Below are 24,653 nucleotides of genomic sequence, written 5' to 3'. Positions count from 1 at the left end.
GGTGCTGAATCAGGGGACTGTGCACACACAGGTGTTAAACATGTAGTGTAGGGAGACATGCTAGTTAGACAAGGTGGGCTCTGAGCTGGACCCTGAGAGCTAAGAAGGAGGAAAGAAGTGACTGGAAGGAGACTTGGAAATGACCTGTGGTGTGCAGAGTATGGGTGAGACTTACTGGAGGTTGAACAGTTAGAACAAAGTGGGCTGTGTATGTTCACTTTCTTGTATTCTGATGACTTTCAGGTGAAAAATCAACCAAATTTCATAAAGGAAAGGTTGAAGCTTTTTGAAATATTGAAGAGAGACCATCAGCTCTTATTTGCCATTAATGACAGAAAGGGGAATACAAGCAATGTGATCACAGTGAGAGTGGCTGATGGGAAAACAGTGGAAGGGGAAGTTTGGAAAACAACACCTTATCAAGTAGCTGCTGAAATTAGGTAAACCATAATTTGGAGAAGATATTCTTTATTCAGTATTGTGCCAGCGCTTGGTAACACTGTGTTCTCAGGGGCTGTGAAAAGTGTTTTTTTTTCTTACTCAGTTGAATAAATTAATGGTTTTTTTTTTGTTTTTTTGTTTGTTTGTTTGTTTTTTTGAGAGAGAGAGAGAGAGAGAGAGCGAGCAGGGGAGCAGCAGGGGAGACACAGAATCCTAAGTAGGCTCCAGACTCTGAGCTGTCATGAACCACAAGTTCATGACCTGAGTTGAAGTCGGACGCTCAACCGAATGAGCCACCCAGGCACCCCATTCAGTTGAATAAATTAAATGTCATTAGTTATTTCCCTCTGGCTTCTAAAGAGGGCATTTAAATAAGTAATTGAATATCAGAATAAAACCTCTTCCTCTTTAAAATGTCCACATTTTAAAGTTCTGATAAAAATATACAGTAGAGAAAAACGTTTAATCCTTGACAGATCCCATTACATTGACGTTGGTCATCAAGATTTTTCCATGAGATTTTACAGATCTTTTGCTGGACTTGATTTCAAGTCAAGTTATTGTCTCACCAGTAAATAACCATGGGTGGTTCTTCAAACTAAGTGGGGCAGATCTTTCCAAGCCTGTTTCCTTACATCTTCTGTGGAAATGATACTTTTCCCATTTACCTAATGAGGTTGTTAAAATTAACTGAAATACTGCATATGTAAAATACTCTGAAAATTAAAGTGCCTCCAGAAATGTACAAAATGACTTACATACAGATTGAAGATGTATGTGAGGGTGTATGTATAAACCCTGGAATAAGTACTTTGACTTTCCTAGAAATTGGATACATTAGTGAAGTTATGTTATTTTGACCAATGTTAATTCCTAGCATTAAATATAATTCCATGGAAGCTAAAGCTCAAAACTGCCATGTAAATCAACTTGCTATATAAAAAGCAAGTTTTTTCAACAATTGAAGTACTCAGGTTTCCTTTGAAAACTATGGTTAAGATTGTGTGGTTTTTTTTCCCCCATCCTATCATGTCCTGTACTCTGCAGCCCCCTCCCAACCTGTTCCCATGTTTTTCAGGCTCTCCATGAATAGATGTGCTGGGAAAATGGGCTTTGAGGCAAAATAAGTTTATGTTTCTTCATGGAGAGTCAGTTTTCATGTTAGCATATTGGAGACTGAGAAGTCCTACACTGAAAAAACCAGCTCAAACTTGGGAAACAAAGTTACTTGATTATAGAAGATGTTCTTTGTTGTAACCTTAATAATATGCATTTCTGCAGGGTACCAGTTTACAACCCCTACAATCAAGTTTCATGATAGAGGGGTTGCAAGAGTGCCCAAAAGTAAAGTTATCCCAAACTAAAAGATTAAGCAAAGCTTATATCAGGCAAACCTGGTAAGAAGAAAGCAGTGATCATAATATTACTATCAGACCTCAGAATTTCAGGGCCAAAATCATCACATGGGATACTGGGACTTATTTCCAAAGTAGACAAACAGTATAATCTGTAATAACTATTCGTCATGAACCTTTTTGAGTTACATAATGTAGCATCAAATCAGAAATAGAAAATTATAGACACTCAGGAATGGTATACTTTTAACCTGCCTTTCTCAGTTCTGAAAAGATCATGTGTCTGAATAGTAACACTGTAAGGTAGACTTAGTGGTTGCTTACCAGTCGCTGTGGTCTATAGACAGAGATCTCTCAGACCTGTGGTCATGTTTTTGGTTCCTCAGAACCTTAATAAAAAAATGCAGAAACATACCGTTCACAGTCAATGAGTAAAATGATATCAGTTATGAACCCAGTAAACATTAAATGACAAGACAAAACAGAATAAAACTTGAAAACTAGAAAGAAAAAAAAAACCTCTTCAAAATAACTCCCGTGAAACAAACTAAAAACAAGCACAGAATTTTAGAAAGTACTTCTAATGAGGAAAAAATATATATCAGAAACCTGTGGAATATATCTAAAGTAGTGATCATTCCACAGACATCTGTGGAATATATCTAAAGTAGTGATTTATAGTGTTGAAGGTTTTTCTGATAAGAATACAAAGAAACAGACTATGAGTTCAACTCAGGCAGTTAGAAAAAGAACAGTTTAACAAGGAGGGAACTCTAAAAAAGTGAATTAGAGATTAGTATTAACTGAAAAACTATCTGAATACGTAAGGGTTCAGTGAGGTGTCTGGATATAAAATAAATGAGAAATTAATAGCTTTATTAAACTATACTGCCTGTTGTCTTGGTTAACTGAGAGTTGATTGCATAGATGATTGTTCCTGCTCTGAGCAAGTGTATGCCTTTCTAAGCATAACATGTAAAGTGAAATCATGAAGGAAAAGATGGAAAGATTCAAACTGCACAAAAAATAAAACAAGAAAAATGGCTATGTGTAAAAATGACACATAAAACAGGAAATGACAGATGTGAAAAAAAGTACCATATAGAACAAATGATTGCTCTCGAAGTATTTTTCAAATTAATAGGAAAAAGAAGAAAACTTCAACAGAGGAATAGATTATCTGAGAAATGTAAACGAAATTATTATGTGTTACTGATTTGTCCAAGATTTATGAATAGCCGTTAATACTGATACAGTCTTGGGGGAGTGACTCTGGTGTAGGGCAGATAAATAGGTCCAGTCTCTCAGACTTTTAAAGTCTTTAAAAACGTGCAAACCCTAACCCTTGGACCCAGTAATTCTATTCATAGCCATTTATCCTAAGAAAATACCCAGTAGAAAGAAATGGGCAAAAGACAGTTCATAGTAGTTGATGAAAGAATTCTTTTCAGAATATGGTCCCCAAATCACCAGCACTAGCACCATCTGGGAACTTAGAAGAGCAAATTCTTGGGGCCCTGCTCCACGCCTCTTGAATTAACTAGCAATCTGTATATTTATGAGCCCCTCCAGGAGTCTCTGATGAAGTCCAAGTTTGCACACCCCTGAGTTAGGCTAAACTGCTGTGGCAAGAGATTCCCGACGACCATGGCCTAAATGAGGTAGACATCACATTCTCTCACTTGACAGTCCAGAGATGACCAGCCCAGGCTGGTGGAGGATGTCTCTGGGCCATGCAGTCCTTGGTGGACCTGGGTTCCTTCTGTCTTGTCGGCTGCCATTCCCTAGGCAGGGTTTGTCCACGGGGAGGGGTAGAGGCTGAGTTCATGGACCCACGGACTCTCCTGCAGGGGGGGGTGGGCGGGGAGGAGCAGCTGAAGAACAATGATGCTTTGAGGCCCAGACCCCTCAATGGCGCACTTTCATTTCCACTTAACATCCTATTGGCTCACATTTAGTCACATGGCCACCCCTGGCTGTAAGAGAGAATGGAAATGTAGCTCCTGCCTGCCAGCCGCATGTCCAGCTATAAAGCCTTCTCGCCATGGAAGAGAGGAAGCATGGTTTAGGGGACCACACCTGCCACAGTGTGCCCCTCTGATATCCAGAGATCTGTGAGACCCTCTTTTCATCATCCCACATGCTCAGTCCCTCCCCAGGTGAGACAACTCTGGGTCCCATCAGCTGAAAGCGCAGGATGTCCAAGTGAGTTGCAGAACACCCCCGTCAGGCTGGCTCCTTACACTCTGGCAGCAAATACACTACTTGACAAGGCTGCCCATCCCGCACGTATACGCAGTGGTGGGGTACTCACAAGGCCATCACAGGGAAGCGTGTTCGGAGGAAAAGAAGGAATAACACAGACAGCAATGTACAGAAGGCATCAGGTCCTGCTGGCAGGGACTGTGAGGCCCACAGCCTGGCTACGGGTAGTGCCAGATCAGCCCACCCGGCCACCCCTTGTTTTCTGCGAGCAGCCTGCTTGTCCACTGTCCTCCAAGGCCCCTGATTTTGCTCTGTGGGAAGGTCCTAGTTGTCCCTCATCCTCATTAGTCACACTGGGAGGCTCAGAGCTCCTCTGAGGAGCCAACAGTCACAGGTGTTTGTAAGCTGGGCTTGTCACTGGGCAGCACAGTTGTCTCCAGCGTGGTAGACTTCCAGTCAGTTTGCTTCTAATCAGTTCCAAGAGAAGTAATCTCCGAGAGTAATCCGCGAGAAGTAATCCACAAGAAGGCATTCTTCTAGACGGAGACTTCTCATGCTTTTGTTCCTTGGTTTTTGTGCCTGACTCTTTCCTCTCTCTCCCTCAATTTAATGGACTGAGGTCCTAGGAAACAACAGGCTGTGGGAGGGCAGCACCCCTTAATCCGTGTGGTTGGCCTGGCCCCTCTTGTCTGTCTTGATGTGTGGCTTTTGAGAGGGGTTTTAAGTGCCAGTCCCTCCTGCTGTTTGGGACAAAAGACTGTTTTTCTAATCTTGCACAGCCCCACATTTCTGGACTCTTAATCAGTTAGAATTACAGGCCACAGGCACAGCCTCTTGGCGGAGGCCTGTCCCTTCCATCTCTGCCTGTGAACGGGACAATCCTCACTGGAGCCTATCTCGGTCTGGTGGTGTTTACAAAAACTGCAATAGCTACCCAGTGTTTACCAACCTTCTGCCTTTTTGTAACTGCTGCTTTATATGCTCCAGGCATTGTAAGCACATGAGTTTGCCTGCAGGTTGTATCAAATATTTTATCAAATATCTACCAATATTTATATTTTTCAAATATCAGATTATCTGCTGAGCCAGTGCCATGTGTTTTGTTTTTGTTACTTCCAAGTTCTTACTTTTTTTTTTAATTAAACTTAAAAAATTTTGAGCTTATTTGTTTTGAGAGAGACCTCTGTCTTACGCTCTCTAGTGAGCACAAGTGGGGTAGGGGCACAGAGAGAGAGGGGTACAGTTTCTGGAGCGGGCTCCATGCTGATAGCAGAGAACCCGATGAGGGGCTCAAACTCACGAACCGTGAGATCATGACCTGAGCCAAAGTCGGATGCTTAACAGACTGAGCCACCCAGGTGCCCCTTTACTTTTTTTTGTATTAGTTAAGATAGAAGCTAGGCTGCTGCAACAGCTTCAGTGGCTTAAATATGATCAAAGCCTCTCTCAGGTAGGTAGGTAGCAACCTGGAGGTGCGGGGTCCAGCTTGACAGGGCAGCAATTCTCCTTAAGTCATTTGGGGACCAGAATTCCTTATGTTTGGTTGCTGGACCATCTTTATATACAACGTTGCACTAGTGTGCATGGTCCGGGGAACCCCACCAGTGTGCTGTAGTCCGCAGAAGGCAGGGAGAGGGTGGAAGAGGGGTCTCCACTGCCTTAAGGCTGAGATACGGAAGTGCTACAGGCCACTTCTGCTGGTACCCATTGCTTCCAAACTTCCAGGGGAACCTGGAAAACTGTACCAGAAGGAGGGAATGGATTTGAAGAATCCTTAGCAGCCCATCACAGCCAGTAAAAATGAAACAAAATTCTACTTCCTTAATAACAATATCTAATATTTATTAAGTTTGTATTATGAGAGTGCACCTTATTTAATCCTTAGAATAAATGTATGAGGAAGGTTGTATAAATTCCCATTTTACAGATGAGAAACTGAAGCTTAGAATAAAGTGCCCAGTGTTCAAGTCCAGGTTGTTCTAACATGAAAGCAGGTGCTCTTAACCACAGCACTGTACTGCTGCTCAAGTTGCTCACAGAAAGGCAAGTTAAAACATTATATTGTAAAGATGACACAGTTTAGTAGTACCTGACATTGTGAGGGCACAGAGAAAAGGTATTCTTGTGCCTTTCCTGGGAGGAAAATTTGGCAGTATATTCCAGCAAGTTCATTAAAGTGCATTGCCCTTGACCCAGCAGTTTTACTTGACCAATTTTTCCTGGGAAAAAATAATTGGGAACTAAGATGTGTGTTCAAGAATGTCCGCTGCAGTGTTATTTGTCATTGGCAAAGCAAAACAAAACAAAACATTCCTGCCAAGAAGTGACCAAAGTGCCCAGCCATGGAGGGTCCATTAATCAATTCTTGATTCTGCTGCAGCTATCAACCAGCATGATTTTCAAGTCTGTCTACCATCTGGGAAAATGTGTGACTTACTAAGTTTAAAAAGTACATTACCAAGTAACATATACAGAATGGTACTATTATGATTTTTATATTGGTGTATGTATTTACCTAAAAACGTGGGAGGACAGGGGCACCTGGGTGGCTCAGTCAGTTGAGCAACCGACTTCGGCTCAGGTCATGATCTCACGGTTTGTGAGTTCGAGCCCCATGTCGGGCTCTGTGCTGACAGCTCAGAGCCTGGATCCTGCTTCAGATTCTGTGTCTCCCTCTCTCTCTGCCCCTCCCCTACTCATGCTCTGTCTCTCTCTGTCTCAGAAATAAATAAACATTAAAAAAATTTAAAAAAAAACGTGGAAGGACATACAGAAAAATGTTAACAGTAATTTCTGGGTGGTGGGATTGAAGGTGATATGTTTTTCTTTGCTTTTCTGTGCTTTCCAGGTTTCTTAATGTGTTATTTTTGTCCATAATTTTCAAAAAACTGTAAGTGTGTGTGTGTGTGTGTGTGTGTGTGTAACAGAGAGAGAGAGAGAGAGAAGAAGGAGGAAGAGGAGGAGGAGGAGGAGGAGGAGGAGGAGGAGGGGTAGATGTATAAAAAGACTAGAAAGACATGTACCAAAATGTTAGGTACATTTATTTCAGGGTGGTGAGATTTAAATGTGATTTTTGTTTTATTCTTTGTCTTTTCTCTGTTTTCCAAGTTCTTCTTTTTTTTTTTACAGTGAATGTGTACTATTTTTTTATTTAAAATAAATGTTACAAAATTTGAAAACCCTGTTCTTTTAGTTTACATTTGTACTTTCTATTCACTCAAAAAAAAGCCCTAAAAATTGTTTTAATCTTTTGTTTTAACAAATCATTGCAGCATGTGATAAGGTTAACTCTCACATGACTCTTCTTTTACCAGTCAGGAACTGGCTGAAAGCGCAGTGGTAGCCAAAGTCAATGGTGAATTATGGGACTTGGACCGTCCATTGGAAGGGGATTCCACTCTAGAGCTGCTTATGTTTGATAATGAGGAAGCCCAAGCTGTAAGTATTTAAAAAGAATCAACCAAACTTTGGATATTGTGAACTATATTATGTACAAAGACACACATTGAAGTCAAGAATGATGAGTTTTGTAACCTTCTAGAACTTAAAATTTCTGTATTGGTGTTTAGTAAGTATTTAGTGAATTTTTGTGGAATGAATACATACAAATAGATATCAGCTTTTAAAGTAGCCCTTATTTATCATTTCTGAAGATAGTTGTGTCCTTATGCTATAATGCTTTAATTATAAAATCAATGTACATTAAACATGAATTTTTAATAGATTCTTAGAAATGGGTCTACTTTATAATATAATATGTGCAGGAGAATTGGGAAAAGTTATCAAAGCTTAGATATCTTTTTATTTATTTTTTTAAGTTTATTTATTTTGAGAGAGAAAGAGAGAGAGAGAGAGGAGGACAAAGCGGGCTCTGTGCTGACAGCAGAAAGCCCTATGTGGGGCTCAAACTCATGAACCACGAGATCATGACCTGAGCCAAAGAGCCACCCAGGCACCCCTTAGATATCCTTTAAATACTTATTAATGTAATATTCTATAAAATAGATACCACATTTCATGTAGGTCTCTGATATACATTGTTACCTTAGCTTTGCAATTTCTCTTCAGGCAGTGTCCATTATCTGCCTAAAACCTAACCTAAGCTTAGCTTAGGTTCTATTAATCGTGACACTTGATTTCTTGATTTGTTAACCCAAACTTATAAGAACCATACTGTAATTACTTTCCTGTTTAAAATATGCAAAGCTTAACAATTAAGCAGCTAAATAATACAATATTAATAAAATCATGTTGAAAGTGATTCAGAAAGAGCAATTTTTAGGAGAAACACAAAACATATATGTATTATTTAGTTTTTCTTACTAGTTGTTAACAACTGTCGCCTAGCATCATCCCAGATGTCATCCCTAGACTTTACAATTGTATATATTCCCTTAGTCACCTGACCAGCATCGACAGTGCTGGACGCATGTGCCAGACCCTGTAGGGCTGCAGTGGACAGAACATGGAGACTCCTGTTTCAAAGAGTTTACCTCTAGTAGGAGGAGGTATTAAACAAGAAAACAACCAATGAGAGGTTTTCAGATAGTGTCAGTTTCTGGAGAAAGTCAAATAGGGGCTGGAACCAAGAGCAGCCATGATAGTTGGTGGGGCAGTTAGTTTTGATCCTCAACTAAAGGCCCAAATCCTACCCGAAAGCCTTGTGCTTGCCTACACTGGCTGGCTCTTGGTTTGTCTGCAGGTGTTGCTCCTATGACTCTTTTATAATAGCTGGCTATTGAACTTTTTCAATGTGTCAGGCATTGGGGTGTTCGGGGAATGGGAGGACTACCAAATTTAATGTTTCATGGAGGTGTTGGTATCTTTGGAGTCCTTTCCTCCTGGCATTCAGTAACATCATAAAAAAAGAAACATTCTTTATCATGGGAAATCTTTCTTTTTTTTTTAAATTTTTTTTTAACGTTTTTTATTTATTTTTGGGACAGAGAGAGACAGAGCATGAACGGGGGAGGGGCAGAGAGAGAGGGAGACACAGAATCGGAAACAGGCTCCAGGCTCTGAGCCATCAGCCCAGAGCCCGACGCGGGGCTCGAACTCACGGACCGCGAGATCGTGACCTGGCTGAAGTCGGACGCTTAACCGACTGCACCACCCAGGCGCCCCAATCATGGGAAATCTTTCTAGAGTGCCTAACCAGTGTTTGCTTGCCATGCTCGTAACATGGTATCTGACATCAGATTATAGGGCTTTCATAAATATCTGTGGTTGTTGATGAAAATGATAATAGTAATAAACATTTACCAGAGCCAAGCATTGGCCTGGCCCATTATGCGCACATGTTTTATCTCCTTGAGTCCCAAGTTACCCTAGCACACAGGTACTGTTTTAATCCCCGTTTTACAGATGAAGCAACCAGTATCAAAATAGTTAAGTAACATTTCTAAGCTCTTGATGCTTCTTTTCATGTAACTTAGTAACAAATATTTTGTTGTTGTTGTTGTTCCTGGAATTTACTTTCCTGTTACTGTGAATATACTAAGATATTGAACATAAACTAATTTATAATATTTAATACATATCCATGAAAAAGAAACCCTATAGGAAAACAAATTTTGAAAACTCAGATCTAAAGCAATGATAAATTGGAGTGCCTGGGTGGGTGACTTAGTCAGTCAAGGGTCCAACTCTTGATTTCGGCTCAGGTCATGATCTCAGTGTTTGTGAGATCGAGCCCCACGGTGGGCTCCACATCAAAAGCACAGAGTCTGCTTGGGATTCTCACTCCCTCTCTTTCTGCCCTTCTCCTGCTCATATGCACACCCCCCACCCCCTACCCCCCCCCAACACACAATCTCTCTTTAAATAAATAAACTTAAAAAGTGATAATGATTTTTTAAAGGTTTTTTTTGCTCTATGGAAACATTCAAGACACCTTTCTATTTTAAAAGGTGATTTTATTTATAAGACTATTTTAGTGCATAATGTAACATACAGAAGAAATACTCTCCACCTTCTAGATAAATTCATGTAGAAAATGACAGGAAGAATATCCACATAAAGCTGACAAACATGCACAACAGAAACAAGGGGAATTTTATAAAGTGACACAGCTTGCTGGTTTAAAATATATCTCATGATATTTCCTTTTGTAAGCCTAACATCTGGTAAAAGAATATACATAGATATATATTCTACTTTAAAGCTTTGGTGAAACCCCGGGGGAAATCAGTGATGTGCTGTGGTGATCTCAGGCTTAAGCAAATGTAGGGCACTTTATTTAGAGGTGAACAAAACAAGCAGATTTATGTAGGAACTGAAGCCGCTAGCTCTGTGCTTGTAGTCCATTCAGTGGTCTCTTCCAGTACATCATGGCGTGAGTCAGGCTTCACCCCCAATTTCAGTGGCTGCTGCCCCCTGCATCCTGTGTATTATCTCAGCAGTCATGACAGTTAACCACACTCTTCTTTTAAGATTCTTTACGGCACCAGTGTTTTTCTGGCTTTATTCCCACCATTGGATCTTTCTCAGTCTTCTTTGCTGGCGTTTTCTTCATCTTTCTCCAGAGTGAAGAATTCCTCAGTGCTCAGTCATAGTACGCTCTGTCTTTATGCTCCTGTTCTAAGCTGTCCTGTCTGCTAACTGTCCGCTGTCAGTTCTTCTGTCTGTAGCTAGACAGGCCTCAGTCTTGTGTACATTACCACCCATGTAATATCCCCATCCAGATATCATACAGGAATCTGTAGTATGTCCACGGTGACAACTCTTGATTCTAGCCCCAGAACTTACTCCTTCCCTGTTTGCCCATCTCAGGGCACAACTCCACCACATACCCAGTTACTCAACCTAGAATCTTGGAGATTGTATGTGATTGCTACCTGTTCCCTCAACTCCAAGTCTCTAATTGGTAAGCCATTACTGTCCTAACATATCTGGACTCTGTCCACTTCTGCTGCCATTACCGAGATTCAACAATGGTGTTATTATAGTACTGCCCAAGAAAATGTCCACCTGCTGTTCCATTCCCATGAAATCCATTCCTGCTACCAAACGATGTTTTAAAATGTAAATTGAATAATTTCTTTTCTGCCTAAAACCCTTCAGTGCATCTCATTGCATTTGGAATAAAACCCAGATTCCCCCAGAAGGCCCGCAGGGTTACTGGCCCTTTCTTACCTCTGCAACTTGTCTCAAGTTACTTTATCCCTTACGTGTTAGCCACACAGGCCTTCCTGACTCCCTGTGAATGCAGAGCCTTCTCTGTTATTTATCATTACAGTGCTCTGTTCATCTCCTTTTACATCCTCTTCTTCTCTCGTGATTACGCACTTACTGGTTTGTTTCTGCCTGTCTCCCTCACAATGGGCGGTAAACTGCATGAGGCCAGTGACTCGTTTCTTTCACTGTTGTATCCTCCGCACCCAACACAGTGTTTAGCTCAACAAACATCTAGGTGCAGACAGCGCGCCAAAGAAGACACTTGGGTTCCTGTTGGCAGTTAGCCTACCCCCCTGGCGCCATCCAAAGCAAAGGTCTGTGCCAAGGACGGAGGCTCTGGGGCAGTTTGTGGATCATATCCCTGCTTAATGCTATGGGTTGGGATTGCACATAGCCTGCTCAGAGGACTCCCTGTGCTTTGACTTATTTGTCAAACAGCTTTCTAATTGTAAGGTTTTTTTATTTAATAAGGGAAAGAAAGGGCTGCCAGGGGACTCCATTGTCTTGCTTTTCTGGTACCTCTATGTATCTAGTGACTTCAGTTAGTTTTAGTTTAACCATAAACCTTTGATTCCTTAGGAATTCAAAACCAAACTTTCTGAACTTGTAGATGTGATGACCAGCCCTTGGACTATGAATTTACTCATGTGTGTCCTCCTGCCCGGGGGTCTCAGGCAACCAGCAGGCATTCCCAGGCTATACTTTTCTCCCCCAAAACAGTCATTCTGTCAAAAGCATGTGGAGACTGCTGTGGAGACAGAAAACTACTTCGGCCCTCTGCGTTCAGCTTAGCTGCTGCCTCTGGAGAAAAAGAAAGGAAATCAGTGTCTGTCACGCCTGGCTTCCCTCCACTCTGGGCTGAATTGGGCTTGCATGCTGCTGCTTCCCCCTCAGCGGTCCAAGCCATGGTTGAGGCTGTCACATCTTCTCTGCAAGTTAAGATGTGCAGAAGGAAATGGTGTAGGAGCAGCTCAGAGCAGCAGTTTCACGCTAGAACCAAGCATATGGCTCTGGTATAATTGCAAAGCACTCAGAAAATGTTCTCTTCTCAGTGGGCATTGAAGATTTTCTTTTCAAATTGATGTCTTTTTCTTTGTAATGTTTATTTATTTTTGAGAGAGAGAGAGAGAGAGAGAGAGAGAGAGAGAGAGAGAGAGAGAGAGAGAACGAGCAGGAGAGGGGCAGAGAGAGAGGGAGACACAGAATCTGAAGCAGGCTCCAGGCTCCGAGCTATCAGCACAGAGCCCGATGCGGGACTCAAACTCACGAACTACAAGATCATGACTTGAGCTGAGGTTGGACACGTAACCAACTGAGCCACCCAGGCACCCCAGTGTTACTCTGTGTCTTGATGTTTATCCCCTTAAGGTGTATGCACTTGCTTACTTATGTTACTGGACTAATAATTTTCCATGACATGATTTTGATTGCCTCTGCCCTCTGTGTTTCATGCCCTGCAGGTGTACTGGCACTCCAGTGCTCATATTCTTGGGGAAGCCATGGAGCTTTACTATGGGGGCCACTTGTGCTATGGTCCACCCATTGAAAATGGATTTTATTATGACATGTTCATTGAAGACAGGTAATACCACTGCATATTCACTTCCGGAGGCATGTGTTTACAGTCCGTTGTTTTATGATGGTTATGTATTATTTTACTGAATGTGTGTGTTATATAACATGGCTGTAGATTGGCTATGTTTGAAAATTAATTTTTTATGAGTTAAGATTCCAGAGCAACGTCTCCAACTTTCTTTTCCTCAGAAGGAAGCGATAGAGTATCTATCTAATCCGGGACTTGCTACATCATAGTAGTAAATTAAGACCAGAATCACAGATTTAATCCTTAGAGAGCAGTGGGTGCAGTTCTGCTCCATGATAACCGAGGGCGCTATCTGCCTCAGCCAGACATCTCACACAGATAAATACCAGGCAGAGTGGTGCACAGAGGCCTCACATTCGAGAGTTCTGTGCCCAGCCCCAGCCCACCTCCTTCCCTGTACTCCCCATAGTCCTTAAGGACCAGCTGCTAAAACTGAACCCTGAGGGTCCTTCCAATTCCTGTTCCTCACTGTCACCCCACACTATCCAGTCATTCCATCCGGGTCTTCCTGTTCTATCCCCTCAATAGTTTCTCTGGTCCTCCCTTCCTCCCTTCCTCCTCTGTTACTTCTGCTTCAGTTTAGACCCATAGCATCTCTTGCTGGATGAGTATGGTACATTCTGTCCTTACCTGTCCCTTCCCCCCACCCCGACTGCTTAAATGGTCTCCCTAACTGAGCATCCGACTCTGTAGCTCCTACGTACAGGCTTGTCCAGCTTTATCTCCTGTTACCACCACCACCCAGAGAGTCATTCAACAAGAGTTTTTGACTGCTTCTTATGTGCTCTGTGCTTGGTGCTGGTGATTCATAAGTGAGCAGATCAGTCTGTCCCCATGGAGCTAACAGTCTAGCTGGCTTAGACAAAAGCAAACAGCCCTCTGCTGTCAGGTGGTGATGAGTGGTGTGAGGGAAAATAAACCAGCTGTGGGGAGGTGTGTGCCATGACAGTGGTCATGAACGGGGGAAGTGATGTTGAAGTGGGGACCAGGATGGAGGGAGCAAGTTCTGAGGCAGTTGTGTGTGGGGGTGTATTTTGGGACATTTGGGGGAAACATTCTAGGCCTCTGGGACCTCCCTGGTGTGGGCCTATGCCTGGCTTGTTTGAGGAAAGGTAAGGAAGGCTGTGTGCATGGAGGGGAATGAGGGCAAACCAGGGAGTGGCTGAAAGAGGTCAGCTGATGGCTCACAGTGGGCCATTCCTTGTGAGTGCCAGACTGGACTCGGCAGTTCACACTCACAGATCTTTCTCCCATCCTAGGTTCAACAGTCAGCGAGGGCCGGGACGTGTGAGCACTTACCACAGCCTTTTTTTTTTTTTAAGTTTATTTATTTATTTTGAGAGAGCAAGCAAGCAGGGAGGGGCAGACAGAGAGAAAGAGAGAGACAGAACCCCAAGCAGGCTCCACACTATCAGTGCAGACCCGACATGGGGCTTGAACCCACAAACCATGAGATCATGACCTGAGCCGAAACCAGGAATCAGATGCTTAACCGACTGAACCACCTAGGCACCCCTACTATAGCTCTTTTGAACAAAAAATGTAGATGTGTGATGTGTAAGGTAGACCACACAGAAGAACAGGCCTCAAAGGAGCTTACACTCTAACCAGCGAGTATTTTAACAGGGTTTTCAAATTGCACACTTCATCGCAGAGAAGATTTGTAGGCAAATCACTTCATCTGTTGGTGCCTCCGTTTTCCTCCTTGAGAAGTAAGATTATCGGCCCTGCATATGAATGTATGACTTTCTGAAGTCCGGTGCAATAAGGCACAAATTCCTCAGTTAATGACGAGCGTCCACAAAAAGGAACATACATGCGTGATGTCTGAGAAATCTGTGTTGACTATCACTTACTCTTCTTTTTAGAGCCGTGTCCAGCACAGAACTGTCAGCCCTGGAGAACATATGTAAGACTATCATAAAAGAAAAGCAACCCTTTGAAAGACTGGAAGTCAGCAAGGAAGTGCTCCTCGAAATGTTTGAGGTAATTTCAGGAAACTCTTTGGAATAAGAAAACCTTTTGCCAGGAATAGTAAAAACAATTAATCAACATAGACAGCTTTTTTTTTTTTTTTAAACAAATAATTGGATGTTGCTTGCCACATTGTTCCAGGTTGGCAACCTGTTGTGAGGTTGTCACTAGTCGCTCAATGTGATATTTCCCTACTTTTTCCAGAACATTAAAAAAAATTTTTTTAAATGTTTATTTACCTTTGAGATAGAGAGAGCAGAGGCAGAGTGTGAGCAGGGAGGCGCAGAGAGAAAGGGACACAGAGAATCTGAAGCAGGCTCCAGGCTCTGAGCTGTCAACACATAGCCCAACATGGGGCTCGAACTCGTGAACTGCAAGATCATGACCTGAGCAGAAGTCAGATGCTTAACCAACTGAGCCACCCAGGTTCCCCATTTCCTGAACATTTTAATGTTCCGGAATTATTTTTAATTATTATTATATTTAATGTTTCCTGAATATATGTAGGTAAATGACCAGGGGAATAGTTTTCATATATGTGTTTATAAATCTGATTCATTCTGAGTATTGTTAATATCCTGACTACTAAATTCAACAATACTTCTGTTTTTTCTTTATACTGTTTTGACCAATGTACGTAAGCATAAATAAATTTAAGAATGCTTAAATTTAGGGGCGCCTGGGGGGCTCAGTTGGTTAAGCGTCCGACGTCAGCTCAGATCATGATCTCACAGTCCATGAGTTCGAGCCCCGCGTTAGGCTCTGTGCTCACAGCTCAGAGCCTAGAGCCTGCTTCGGATTCTGTGTCTCCCGCTCTCTCTGCCCCTCCCCCGCTCATGATCTGTCTCTCTCTGTCTCAAAAATAAATAAAAACATTAAAAAAAAAAGAATACTTAAATTTATGTTTTAAATCATATCAGAGAAAGCACATAATTTGAACACACAATATTGTTAATTTTGTGAGCTTGAAATAAAAAGATAGATTTGGGCTTGGTAAAGTTGCAGCTACTCTTTTTGTGTGTGTGTGTGGTAAAATACCCAAAAGGGAAAAAAAAAATTTTATGCTGACCATTTTTTTTTAAGTTTATATATTTATTTTGAGAGAGAAAGAGATGGAATCCTAAGCAGACTCCATGCTGTCAGCTCAGAGCCCGACACAGGGCTCAAATTCCCGAACCATGGGATCATGACCTGAGCCAAAACCAAGAGTCGGACGCTTAACTGACCAAGTTCCTATTACGTCAATCATTTTTAAGTGTATAGTTCTGTAGCATTTGGCGCATTCATATTGGGCAAGCATCACCACCATCCATCTCCAGAGCTTTTTCATCTTCTCCAACTGGAACCCCACACCTAGTAAACACTAATTCCCTGTTCCCACTTCCCCTTTTTCTGTCTCTATGAATTTGATGACTCTAAGAACCATATAAGTGGAATAATACAATACTTGTCCTTCGTGACCTCCTTTATTTTACCAGTGTAATGTGCTCAAGGTTTGTCCATCTTGTAGCAGGTGTCAGAATTTCCTTCCTTCTTAAGGCTGAATAATACTTCATGGTGTGTATAGACTGCATTTTGTTTATTCATTCATCTGTGGACGGACACTTGAGTTGTTTCCACCTTTTGACAATTGTGAAAAGTGTTGCTGTGAATGTGGGTGTACAAATATCTGATCGAGTCCCTGCTTCTAATTCTTTTGGGTGTATCTCCAGAAGTTGCATTGCTGGATTATATGGAAATTCTCAGTTTTGTCAACTGCCATACTGTTTGCCACAGCAGCTGTTAGCATTTTACATTCCCATCAGCAGTGCCCGAGCATTCCAGCTGCTCCATATCCTTGTCAACACTTGCAGTTTTCTGTTTTCTTGGTAATAGTCATCCTAATGGGTGTGAGATGGCATCTCATTGTGCTTTTGCTTTGCATTTCTCTAATGACTAGTGATATTAAGCATCTTTCCATATACTTATTGGCCATTTGTATATCCGATTGGAAGAAAAGTCTATCCCAGTCCTTTGCCCATTTTTTAAATGGGTTGTTTGTTTTTTGGTGCTGAGTTGTAGGAATTCTTTACATACTCTGGATATTAATCCTTTATTGGATATGTGATTTGCAGTTATTTTCTCCTCTTCGTGGGTTGCCTTTTTGCATCTCCTCTTAAGAATTAAACTCAATCAGACAAGGGAAGTTGCTGTCGCCACGGTCGGAGTCTCTGCCACTGCCGTCTGGAACAGCCGGACCCTCCGCCTTGCCTCCCACACCATGCTGTCGGGGAAGACCTTCAAGCAGCGCCGCACCTTTGAACAAAGAGTAGATGTCCGACTTATCCACGAGCAGCATCCTACGAAAATCCCAGTGATCACAGAACGATACAAGGGTGAGAAGCAACTTCCTGTACTGGACAAAACCAAGTTCCTTGTACCTGATCACGTCAACATGAGTGAGCTCATCAAGATCATTAGGAGGCGCTTACAGCTCAACGCTAATCAGGAGTTCTTCCTGTTAGTCAATGGACACAGCATGGTGAGTGTGTCCACTCCGATTTCTGAAGTGTATGAACGTGAGAAGGACGAAGATGGGTTCCTGCATATGGTATATGCCTCTCAGGAGACATTTGGAATCAAAGTGTCTGTGTAAGACTAGAAAAATGCATCTGTTCTAGAATTTTTTTAAGCCCTTACCAAGGAAAAAAAAGGACATAACCAACTGAGATTGATCCATTCATCCAATCACAGACCATCAAAATCAGTAGTGTTCCTGCCTAGGAGTTGTAGGAAGTTGTTTTGTGCTGCAAGCAGAAAAATGGATCTCCATGTGAGCACATTCAGCTTTGGAAAAACCATTATTTAACCTAGGCTGTTTTGTTTTCAAATTTAGAAGTTTAAAAATAAAATACTTTGCATTCTAAGTTGCCGATAAAATAGAACTTCATGTTATTCTAAGGCTCTTTCCCTATGAGGAACTTGCAACATAAGCATTCAGAGAGAAATTCTTTTCCAGGTTCACAGAACCGGCCAACTTTTTGTAGAAGAGTTTCCACTCAACTAGAGAACTCTCTTTAAGAGGATCTTGGAAAGCATAAGTTGTCAGGAATAGCCCCCTTCCCACCCGCCCACATTGGCCATAATAGTGGGCAAAAAGCAGGAAAAATTGAGGTGGATAAAACTCTGAACTGCTGCTCAAGGTTCTCGATTCCTAGTTTAGTGTGCCCCGAGTCCACACCTGTGCAGTGCCATTGCGGGGGGGTGGGGTGGGGGAGTTTCATTAGCTTCTCTAGACAGTAAAGCGCCACTGCTCAATAAGAACCTTGAATAACTTAACATTTTGGTCTAGTTTCTCAAAAGGCCCAGGGAAGAAAAATGTGACGTTTCTTCTGGTTTGCATATTCTCTGAGAGGTCAAACTGCCATCTGCTTTGGTAGAGAAACAAGCTGTTCAAGCAGTTTTGTTCCTTAGGTCAGTGGTAGAAACTACAGAACACGGAAAGTAAAGCATTAAAATTCAGATACACTCCCTCTTAAAAAAAAAAAAAAAAAGAATTAAACTCAATAAAAAAAAAACACCTCAAAGTTTGTGAAGAAAAATAATTTTGTTTGAACATAAAAGTATGAGACAGTTCAATCATACATATCTATTTTTTTCTCCCAACAACTACCTTCCTCAAGTAGTTATTTAATATAAAGTACCTGTCTCCAAGGCAATAGTGATGAAAGCAGGAAAGAAAAGTGTCTTCTGAGTTTTTAATGTAACAATATGATCATTTATTGTAAACTTAGTTTTTGTTTATGTAAATTAAAAATGCAGCTGTTTCCTCAGAATTTTATTTATTTCATGTAGTTCAAATTGCAATCTTCTAACCTAAATGTGAGACCCGAAACCAATAAAATCTAGAAAACACAGGCAATATCTTCTTTGACATTGGCGGTAGCAACTTCTTTCTAGAGATGTCTCCTGAGGCAAGAGAAATAAGGGCAAAAATAAACTATAGGGATTCTATCAAAATAAAAAGCTTTTGCACAGCAAAGGAAGCAATCAGTAAAACTAAAAAGCATCCTATGGAATGGGAGAAGATATTTGCAAATGACATATCCAATAAAGGGTTAGTATCTAAAATATATGAAGAACTTATAAAATTCAACACCCCAAAAATGAATAATCCAATTAAAAAATGGGCAGAAGACATGACATTTTTCCCAAAGAAGACATACTGATGACCAACAGACAGATGAAAAGAGGCACAACATCATTTATCATCAGGGAAATGCAAGTCAAAACCACCATGAGATACCACCTCTCACCTGTCAGAATGGATAAAATCAACAGCACAAGAAACAATAGGTGTTGGTGGAGAAAGAGGAACCCTCTTGCACTGTTGGTAGGAATGCAAACTGGTGCAGCCTCTCTGAAGGACAATATGGAGGTTCCTCAAAAAATTAAAAATAGAATTACTGTATGATCCAGCAATCGCATTACTAGGTATTTACCCAAAGAATACAAAAATACTAATTCAAAGGGATACCTACACTCCGATGTTTGTAGCAACATTATCTACCATAGCCAAATTATGGAAACAGCCCAAGTGTCCATTGATGAATGAATAAAGAAAAGGTGGTATATTTATATATGTATACACACACACACACACACACACACACACACACAATGGAATATTATCCAGCCATAAAAAATAATGAAATCTTGCCATTGAAGACGTGGATGGAGCTAGAGAGTACTAAGCTAAGAGAAATAAGTCAGAGAAAGACAAATACCATATGATTTCACTCATATGTAGAATTTAAGAAACAAAACAAAGGAGCAAAAGGGAGGGGGGAAGAAGGAGCAAGACAAACCAAGAGACAAACTCTTCAAAAAAAATTTTTTAACATTTATTCATTTTTGAGAGTGAGAGAGACAGAGCATGAGTGGGGGAGGGGCAGAGAGAGAGGGGAGACACAGAATCTGAAGCAGACTCCAGGCTCTGAGCTGTCAGCACAGGGCCCAACACAGGGCTTGAACTCATGGACTGCGAGATCATGACCTGAGCCAAAGTTGGACGCTCAACCAACTGAGCCACCCAGGTGCCCCAAGAAACAAACTCTTAACTGTAGAGAACAAGCTGATGATTACCAGAGGTAGATGGGGGTGGGGATGGGTTAAATAGGTGATGGGGATTAAGAAGGGCACTTGTGATGAGTACCTGATATATGGAAGTCATGAATTACACTATATTGTACACCTGAAATTAGTATTACACTGTATATTAACTAACTGGAATTTAAATAAAAACTTTAAAAAGTACACTCTAAAAAAGAGATGAAAAAAATTGGAATCTTCTAGAACAGTGCTGTTCAATAAAAATATAATGTGATTCACAAATCTGAGCCACGGATATAATCTTTTACTGGTGGCCACATTTTACAAGTAAAAGAATGGCAAAATTAATTTTTATAATATTGTATTTAACCCATTATATCAAAAATATCACTGTATCATGTAACCAACATAAAAATAGTTACTAAACTATTGTACATTCTTTCACAGCACGTCTCTGAAATCCAATGTGTTTTGCACTTACACACATCTCATTTCAGACTGGTTCCATTGCAAGTGTTCAATAGCCACACGGGCTTGTGGCTCCTGTTTTGGACAGTACAGCTCTAAGCTATGAGCTCTTGGTATTCCTGGGGTCTCAGCACTAGAACATAGTAGACACCCATTCAGTGTTTGTTGAAAAAAAATAAGTTTTTTTCCTAAAAAAAAATTTTTTTCCTACTTAAGCATTTTACGTAATAACATAATAATATGTAAATATGTTTTTCTTTATAGTACAATAAATTTAAATGCCGCATCCTGAATGAGAAGGTTAACACTCCAACTACGACAGTTTACAGGTAAAGTGTGTGTAGATAGTATTTATTTATTTATTTATTTATTTATTTATTTATTTATTTATTTATGTATTTATTTTGAATTTTTAAAAATGTTTATTTATTTTTGAGAGAGAGAGAGACAAAGTGCAAGCATAGGAGGGGCAGAAAGAGAGGGGGACACAGAATCTGAAGCAGGGTCCAAGCTCTGAGCTGTCAGCACAGAGACTGATGCGGGGCTCAAACTCAGGAACCATGAGATCATGACCTGATGTTAACTGACTGAGCCACCCAGGCGCCCCAAAGTGTGTGTAAATTTTAAGTGGTGCTCAGTGGTAAACTTTAAGGCATTAGCAGTAGAAGCAGTTGGTCCTTGGGTGGGTGGTCTATTTGTCAATTTGCATAGTTGGTATACTATGTTAGCTAGAGACTCCAAAATGTTATCAGCAAAAGGAAATTATTATGTCTTCATTTGTGTTTATCAGTCTGCTGCTGAAACCCGAATTTCATTTTCCAGATGTTAGCTGTAACAGCATCTTTCCCCATGTGGGTGAGATTGTGTTTGCCCAGTGCTTTACATTTCAAGGGGAGCTGTATTTAGGAATGGAATTTTGTTTCATCCTCACATTCTTATTAATGTGGCAGTGGGAGCTGTTAGGGACCATCCCCTCATGCAGTGATTTCCTGCCTCCTACTATATATACTCCCTGTTTCCTGGAGTCCAAAGGTGTTAGCTTTCGTGCGTTAGCAGGATGTTCATGATAAAACACAAAGACAGTGTTAGGAACCGAAGGCAAATCAAGTGATAGGAAGAGGCAAGTGAAATCAATATCACCACAACTCAGTTCTGTTTGTTTAACATCTGGAGCCCCTATTTTATTCGTGTGGTTTTAAAGCTGCCTTGTAGGTAATTGCTGTTCCCCATTTCTGTGTGTTCTGGATGTCTGGCTGATGCTATGACCTTCATGGTCCAATCTTAGGAGATCTGGTATCAGAAAAACCCTCCACAAAGCATTTACTTTCCATGGTCACATAGTTACAGGTCTGTAGTTTCATTGTACTGTAAGGGAAGTCATCTCCCCTTTAAGCAAAGATGTGCTCAGTGCATTTCTTACATTATAATATGAACTCGTTGCCATTTGACATTGAAGTGGGATACCATGCTTGCCTCATCTTTGCTATTCTCCAGTGACCTGATAAGGTTTTATTGGTTATTACTTATAATTCAAATAAATGTTACTATATGCATTTTGAAGTTTAATACATGAAGAGATAGAAAAGACATGCAAAGTTTTAACATTCAGGCTCCTAATACTTGAGCTCTTGTGGCTATTTTTTGAACCTTTCTTAGGTCAATATTGACACTTCTTACTCTGTCAATTTAATTTTTAGAAAATGAATTGTATTTTCTTCTACAGGGTTATTTTAAGATGAGCGTATTGAAGTCTTCCATGCTAATTAGGCGTTCCTTCCACACCTGTGAGCTTTGATTTACCACTCCCATCTTGGACAGAGAACAATAAAGCCTGGCCATTCAAATAAATGACATTTTCATATTTAAAGCATATTTATCCACTTTGGTGAATAAACCAGCCTCTTTCTGTATTCATCGTAATTTTTAACTCTTTAACCAGTGAACTTTAAAAGTATTTAAAATTGGTTGGAATAGTTAAGGAAGAACTTTCTTTACTAAATTTTCCTTAAATTAGTTGATGTTAAGTACCTTCCCTCTGACCAGTGTCATTAGTATTTTAATTTTTTAAGTGTCTCTGTGCTTGAAAAAAGTCTGTGCTTATTAAGGTTTGGGGGTCCTTCTTGGTTAGAGGTGTAAGTGAATCCCCAGCAACCGCACCATGTGGTTTTTTTATTTAATTTTATTTATTTTGAGAGGGGAGGGGCAGGCAGAGAGAGAGAGAGAGAGACAGAGAGAGAGAGAGAGAATCCCAGCAGGCTCTGCACTGTTAGCACAGAACCTGACCCAGGACTCAGGTACTGTGAGATCATGACCTGAGCCAAAACCAAGAGTTGGATGTCAGAAGCTTCACCGACTGAGCCGCCCAGGCACCCCACACTATGTGTTTTAATAATGGTGTCATCTCTGACCTAAACTTGTGCCTGAGAGTTGCACTGAAGTCAGTGTTCCGTTTTAGTAAACCAAAAGACAGTTAAGGCTTTTGTCATAACACCAGAGGACCTAAAAACAAATACACAAAAGACCCTTGAAATTTATTTATTTATTTATTATTTATTTATTTATTATTTATTTATTTATTTATTGAACAGACCTTATTTCTCAGGGCAGATTTCAGTCCACAGCAAAATTGAGAAGGTACAGAGATTTCGCACATACCCTCTCCCCCACTCGTGCACAGCTTCTGCCACTATCAATGCCCCCCGTGGAGTGGCTCGTTAGTGACAGTTGATGGACCTGCACTGACCATCATAATCACATAGAGTCCAGAGTTTACATTATGGTTCGCTCTTGTTGGTGTACATTCTATAGGTTTGGTGAAGTTTATTTTTAAAGTATCAAGTTTGCACATTTTGTATAAGTTGCAGATAATTTTGGCTTTGCAAATCAGTGTAGAACAGGGAAATGGCTTTTTGATTTTATGACAGTGGAAGGTTTTCAATAGCCTTGGGACATGACATTGAAAAGTGGTGGGTGACTGCGTGGTTTCTGTCAGAAGATTCTGTAACCTTTTGAATTTGAGCAAAGGAGGCAAGACTGGGATCTGAGGCCAGATAAATTGCCTCTTTCTTCATCCTAAATTAAGTATTAAATTATTTTAAATTGCCCCCCAAGTTAAAAATTGCCTCAAGATGTACGAATAAGTAAGATCCTTCACTTAAAACATATGAAAACATGATTTGTAATGAACGGTCCAAAAAGCTATAACTGTGTCTGGGCATGTCTGAAATATTTCATTATAGGTGTGGTCCACTAATTGACCTTTGCAAAGGGCCCCATGTAAGACACACTGGAAAAATTAAAGCCATAAAAATTTTCAAGGTAAGCATTTATTTTTTTTAATACAGCAAACTTAAGATAAACCAGATAATGAGGAATTTTCAATCATATCTTTTATAATCTGAGTATCACAGTATTTTAAAATACCTCATTATTTGATTTTTACAGAAGCTTCTTTTTTTAATGTTTATTTATTTATTTTTGAGAGAGAGGGAAAGAGAGAGAGAGAGAGAGTAAACACACAAATTGGGGAGGGGAAAGAGAGAGCGGGAAACACAGAATCCCAAGCAGGCTCCAGGTTCCGAGCTGTCAGCACAGAGCCCAACGAGGAGCTCAAACCTACAAACCATGAGATGACCTGAACCGAAGTCGGATGCTAAATCAACTGAGTAACCCAGGCACCCCAATTTTTACAGAAGCTTCTAAAAATACTGTAGTTTTTGAAAATTAGGACCTTACATGTAGCTTTTAATTGTTTATTATTTAACATTACTATGCATGGTACAGTGCCTTTCTTTCTCATATATTTTAAGATACTGTTCTGCACTTGATGACTTCCTTGAATCACCCTAGTGTGAGCAAGAACATTTGGCTGGGATCTTCATGTCTCTGTACTGTATGCTGTTCCTCTCCTCTGTGGTTCAATTACTATTGGCCCCGCCCACCTTCCCTTTCCTTCTCACTATTCATTCCTAGAATCCATGGCAGACTCTACATAATTTTCTGATGAATTTGGGCTGGGGAGGTTTAATTAGAATCAATTTAAGAGTCTTCCTGGTGCTACAAAAAGTCATCGTAAGCTATGTGGATGGCGTAGTGGAAAATTGTGCACAGATTTAAGAGCGGTTTTATTTATAACCAAATGTTGGTATGTTTACCTAACTTTTGTTTGCTGCTTAGAATTCCTCAACATACTGGGAGGGCAACCCCGAAATGGAAACACTGCAGAGGATCTATGGGATATCCTTTCCTGATAACAAGATGATGAAAACCTGGGAAAAGTTCCAAGAGGAAGCCAGGAACCGTGATCACAGGAAAATCGGAAAGGTACGCCTGCGTCCTAA

At 40.7% G+C, this 24,653-nt stretch overlaps 2 protein-coding genes across 3 annotated transcripts in view; both read left to right on the top strand.

Annotated features, from left to right (window-relative positions):
* The window catches only part of TARS3 (threonyl-tRNA synthetase 3), a 62,938-nt gene that overhangs the window by 1,900 nt on the left and 36,385 nt on the right, over positions 1–24,653 (top strand). For both annotated transcript variants that reach the window (XM_053223637.1, XM_027067918.2), the window contains 7 exons: positions 244–440; positions 7,316–7,439; positions 12,638–12,759; positions 14,649–14,766; positions 20,578–20,642; positions 23,553–23,631; positions 24,490–24,636. In XM_053223637.1, the coding sequence (XP_053079612.1) occupies positions 244–440; positions 7,316–7,439; positions 12,638–12,759; positions 14,649–14,766; positions 20,578–20,642; positions 23,553–23,631; positions 24,490–24,636 (852 nt within the window). The remainder of the gene's footprint in view (positions 1–243; positions 441–7,315; positions 7,440–12,637; positions 12,760–14,648; positions 14,767–20,577; positions 20,643–23,552; positions 23,632–24,489; positions 24,637–24,653) is intronic.
* Positions 16,901–17,678, top strand: LOC106972090 (microtubule-associated proteins 1A/1B light chain 3B-like). The gene has a single exon (XM_053223638.1). It carries the CDS (start codon positions 17,015–17,017, stop codon positions 17,387–17,389), a length of 375 nt encoding a protein of 124 aa, XP_053079613.1. The 5' UTR covers positions 16,901–17,014; the 3' UTR covers positions 17,390–17,678.

This window comes from Acinonyx jubatus, chromosome B3, assembly GCF_027475565.1.
Source record: "Acinonyx jubatus isolate Ajub_Pintada_27869175 chromosome B3, VMU_Ajub_asm_v1.0, whole genome shotgun sequence".
Classification (NCBI taxonomy): Eukaryota; Metazoa; Chordata; class Mammalia; order Carnivora; family Felidae; genus Acinonyx; species Acinonyx jubatus.
The sequence above is the reverse complement of the archived record's forward strand: the minus strand, read 5'-3'. Positions and strand labels throughout refer to the sequence as shown.

Bases quoted from the DNA above. Each gene is read 5' to 3' on its own strand.
- LOC106972090 (XM_053223638.1), top strand. From the start codon at position 17,015: ATGCTGTCGGGGAAGACCTTCAAGCAGCGCCGCACCTTTGAACAAAGA.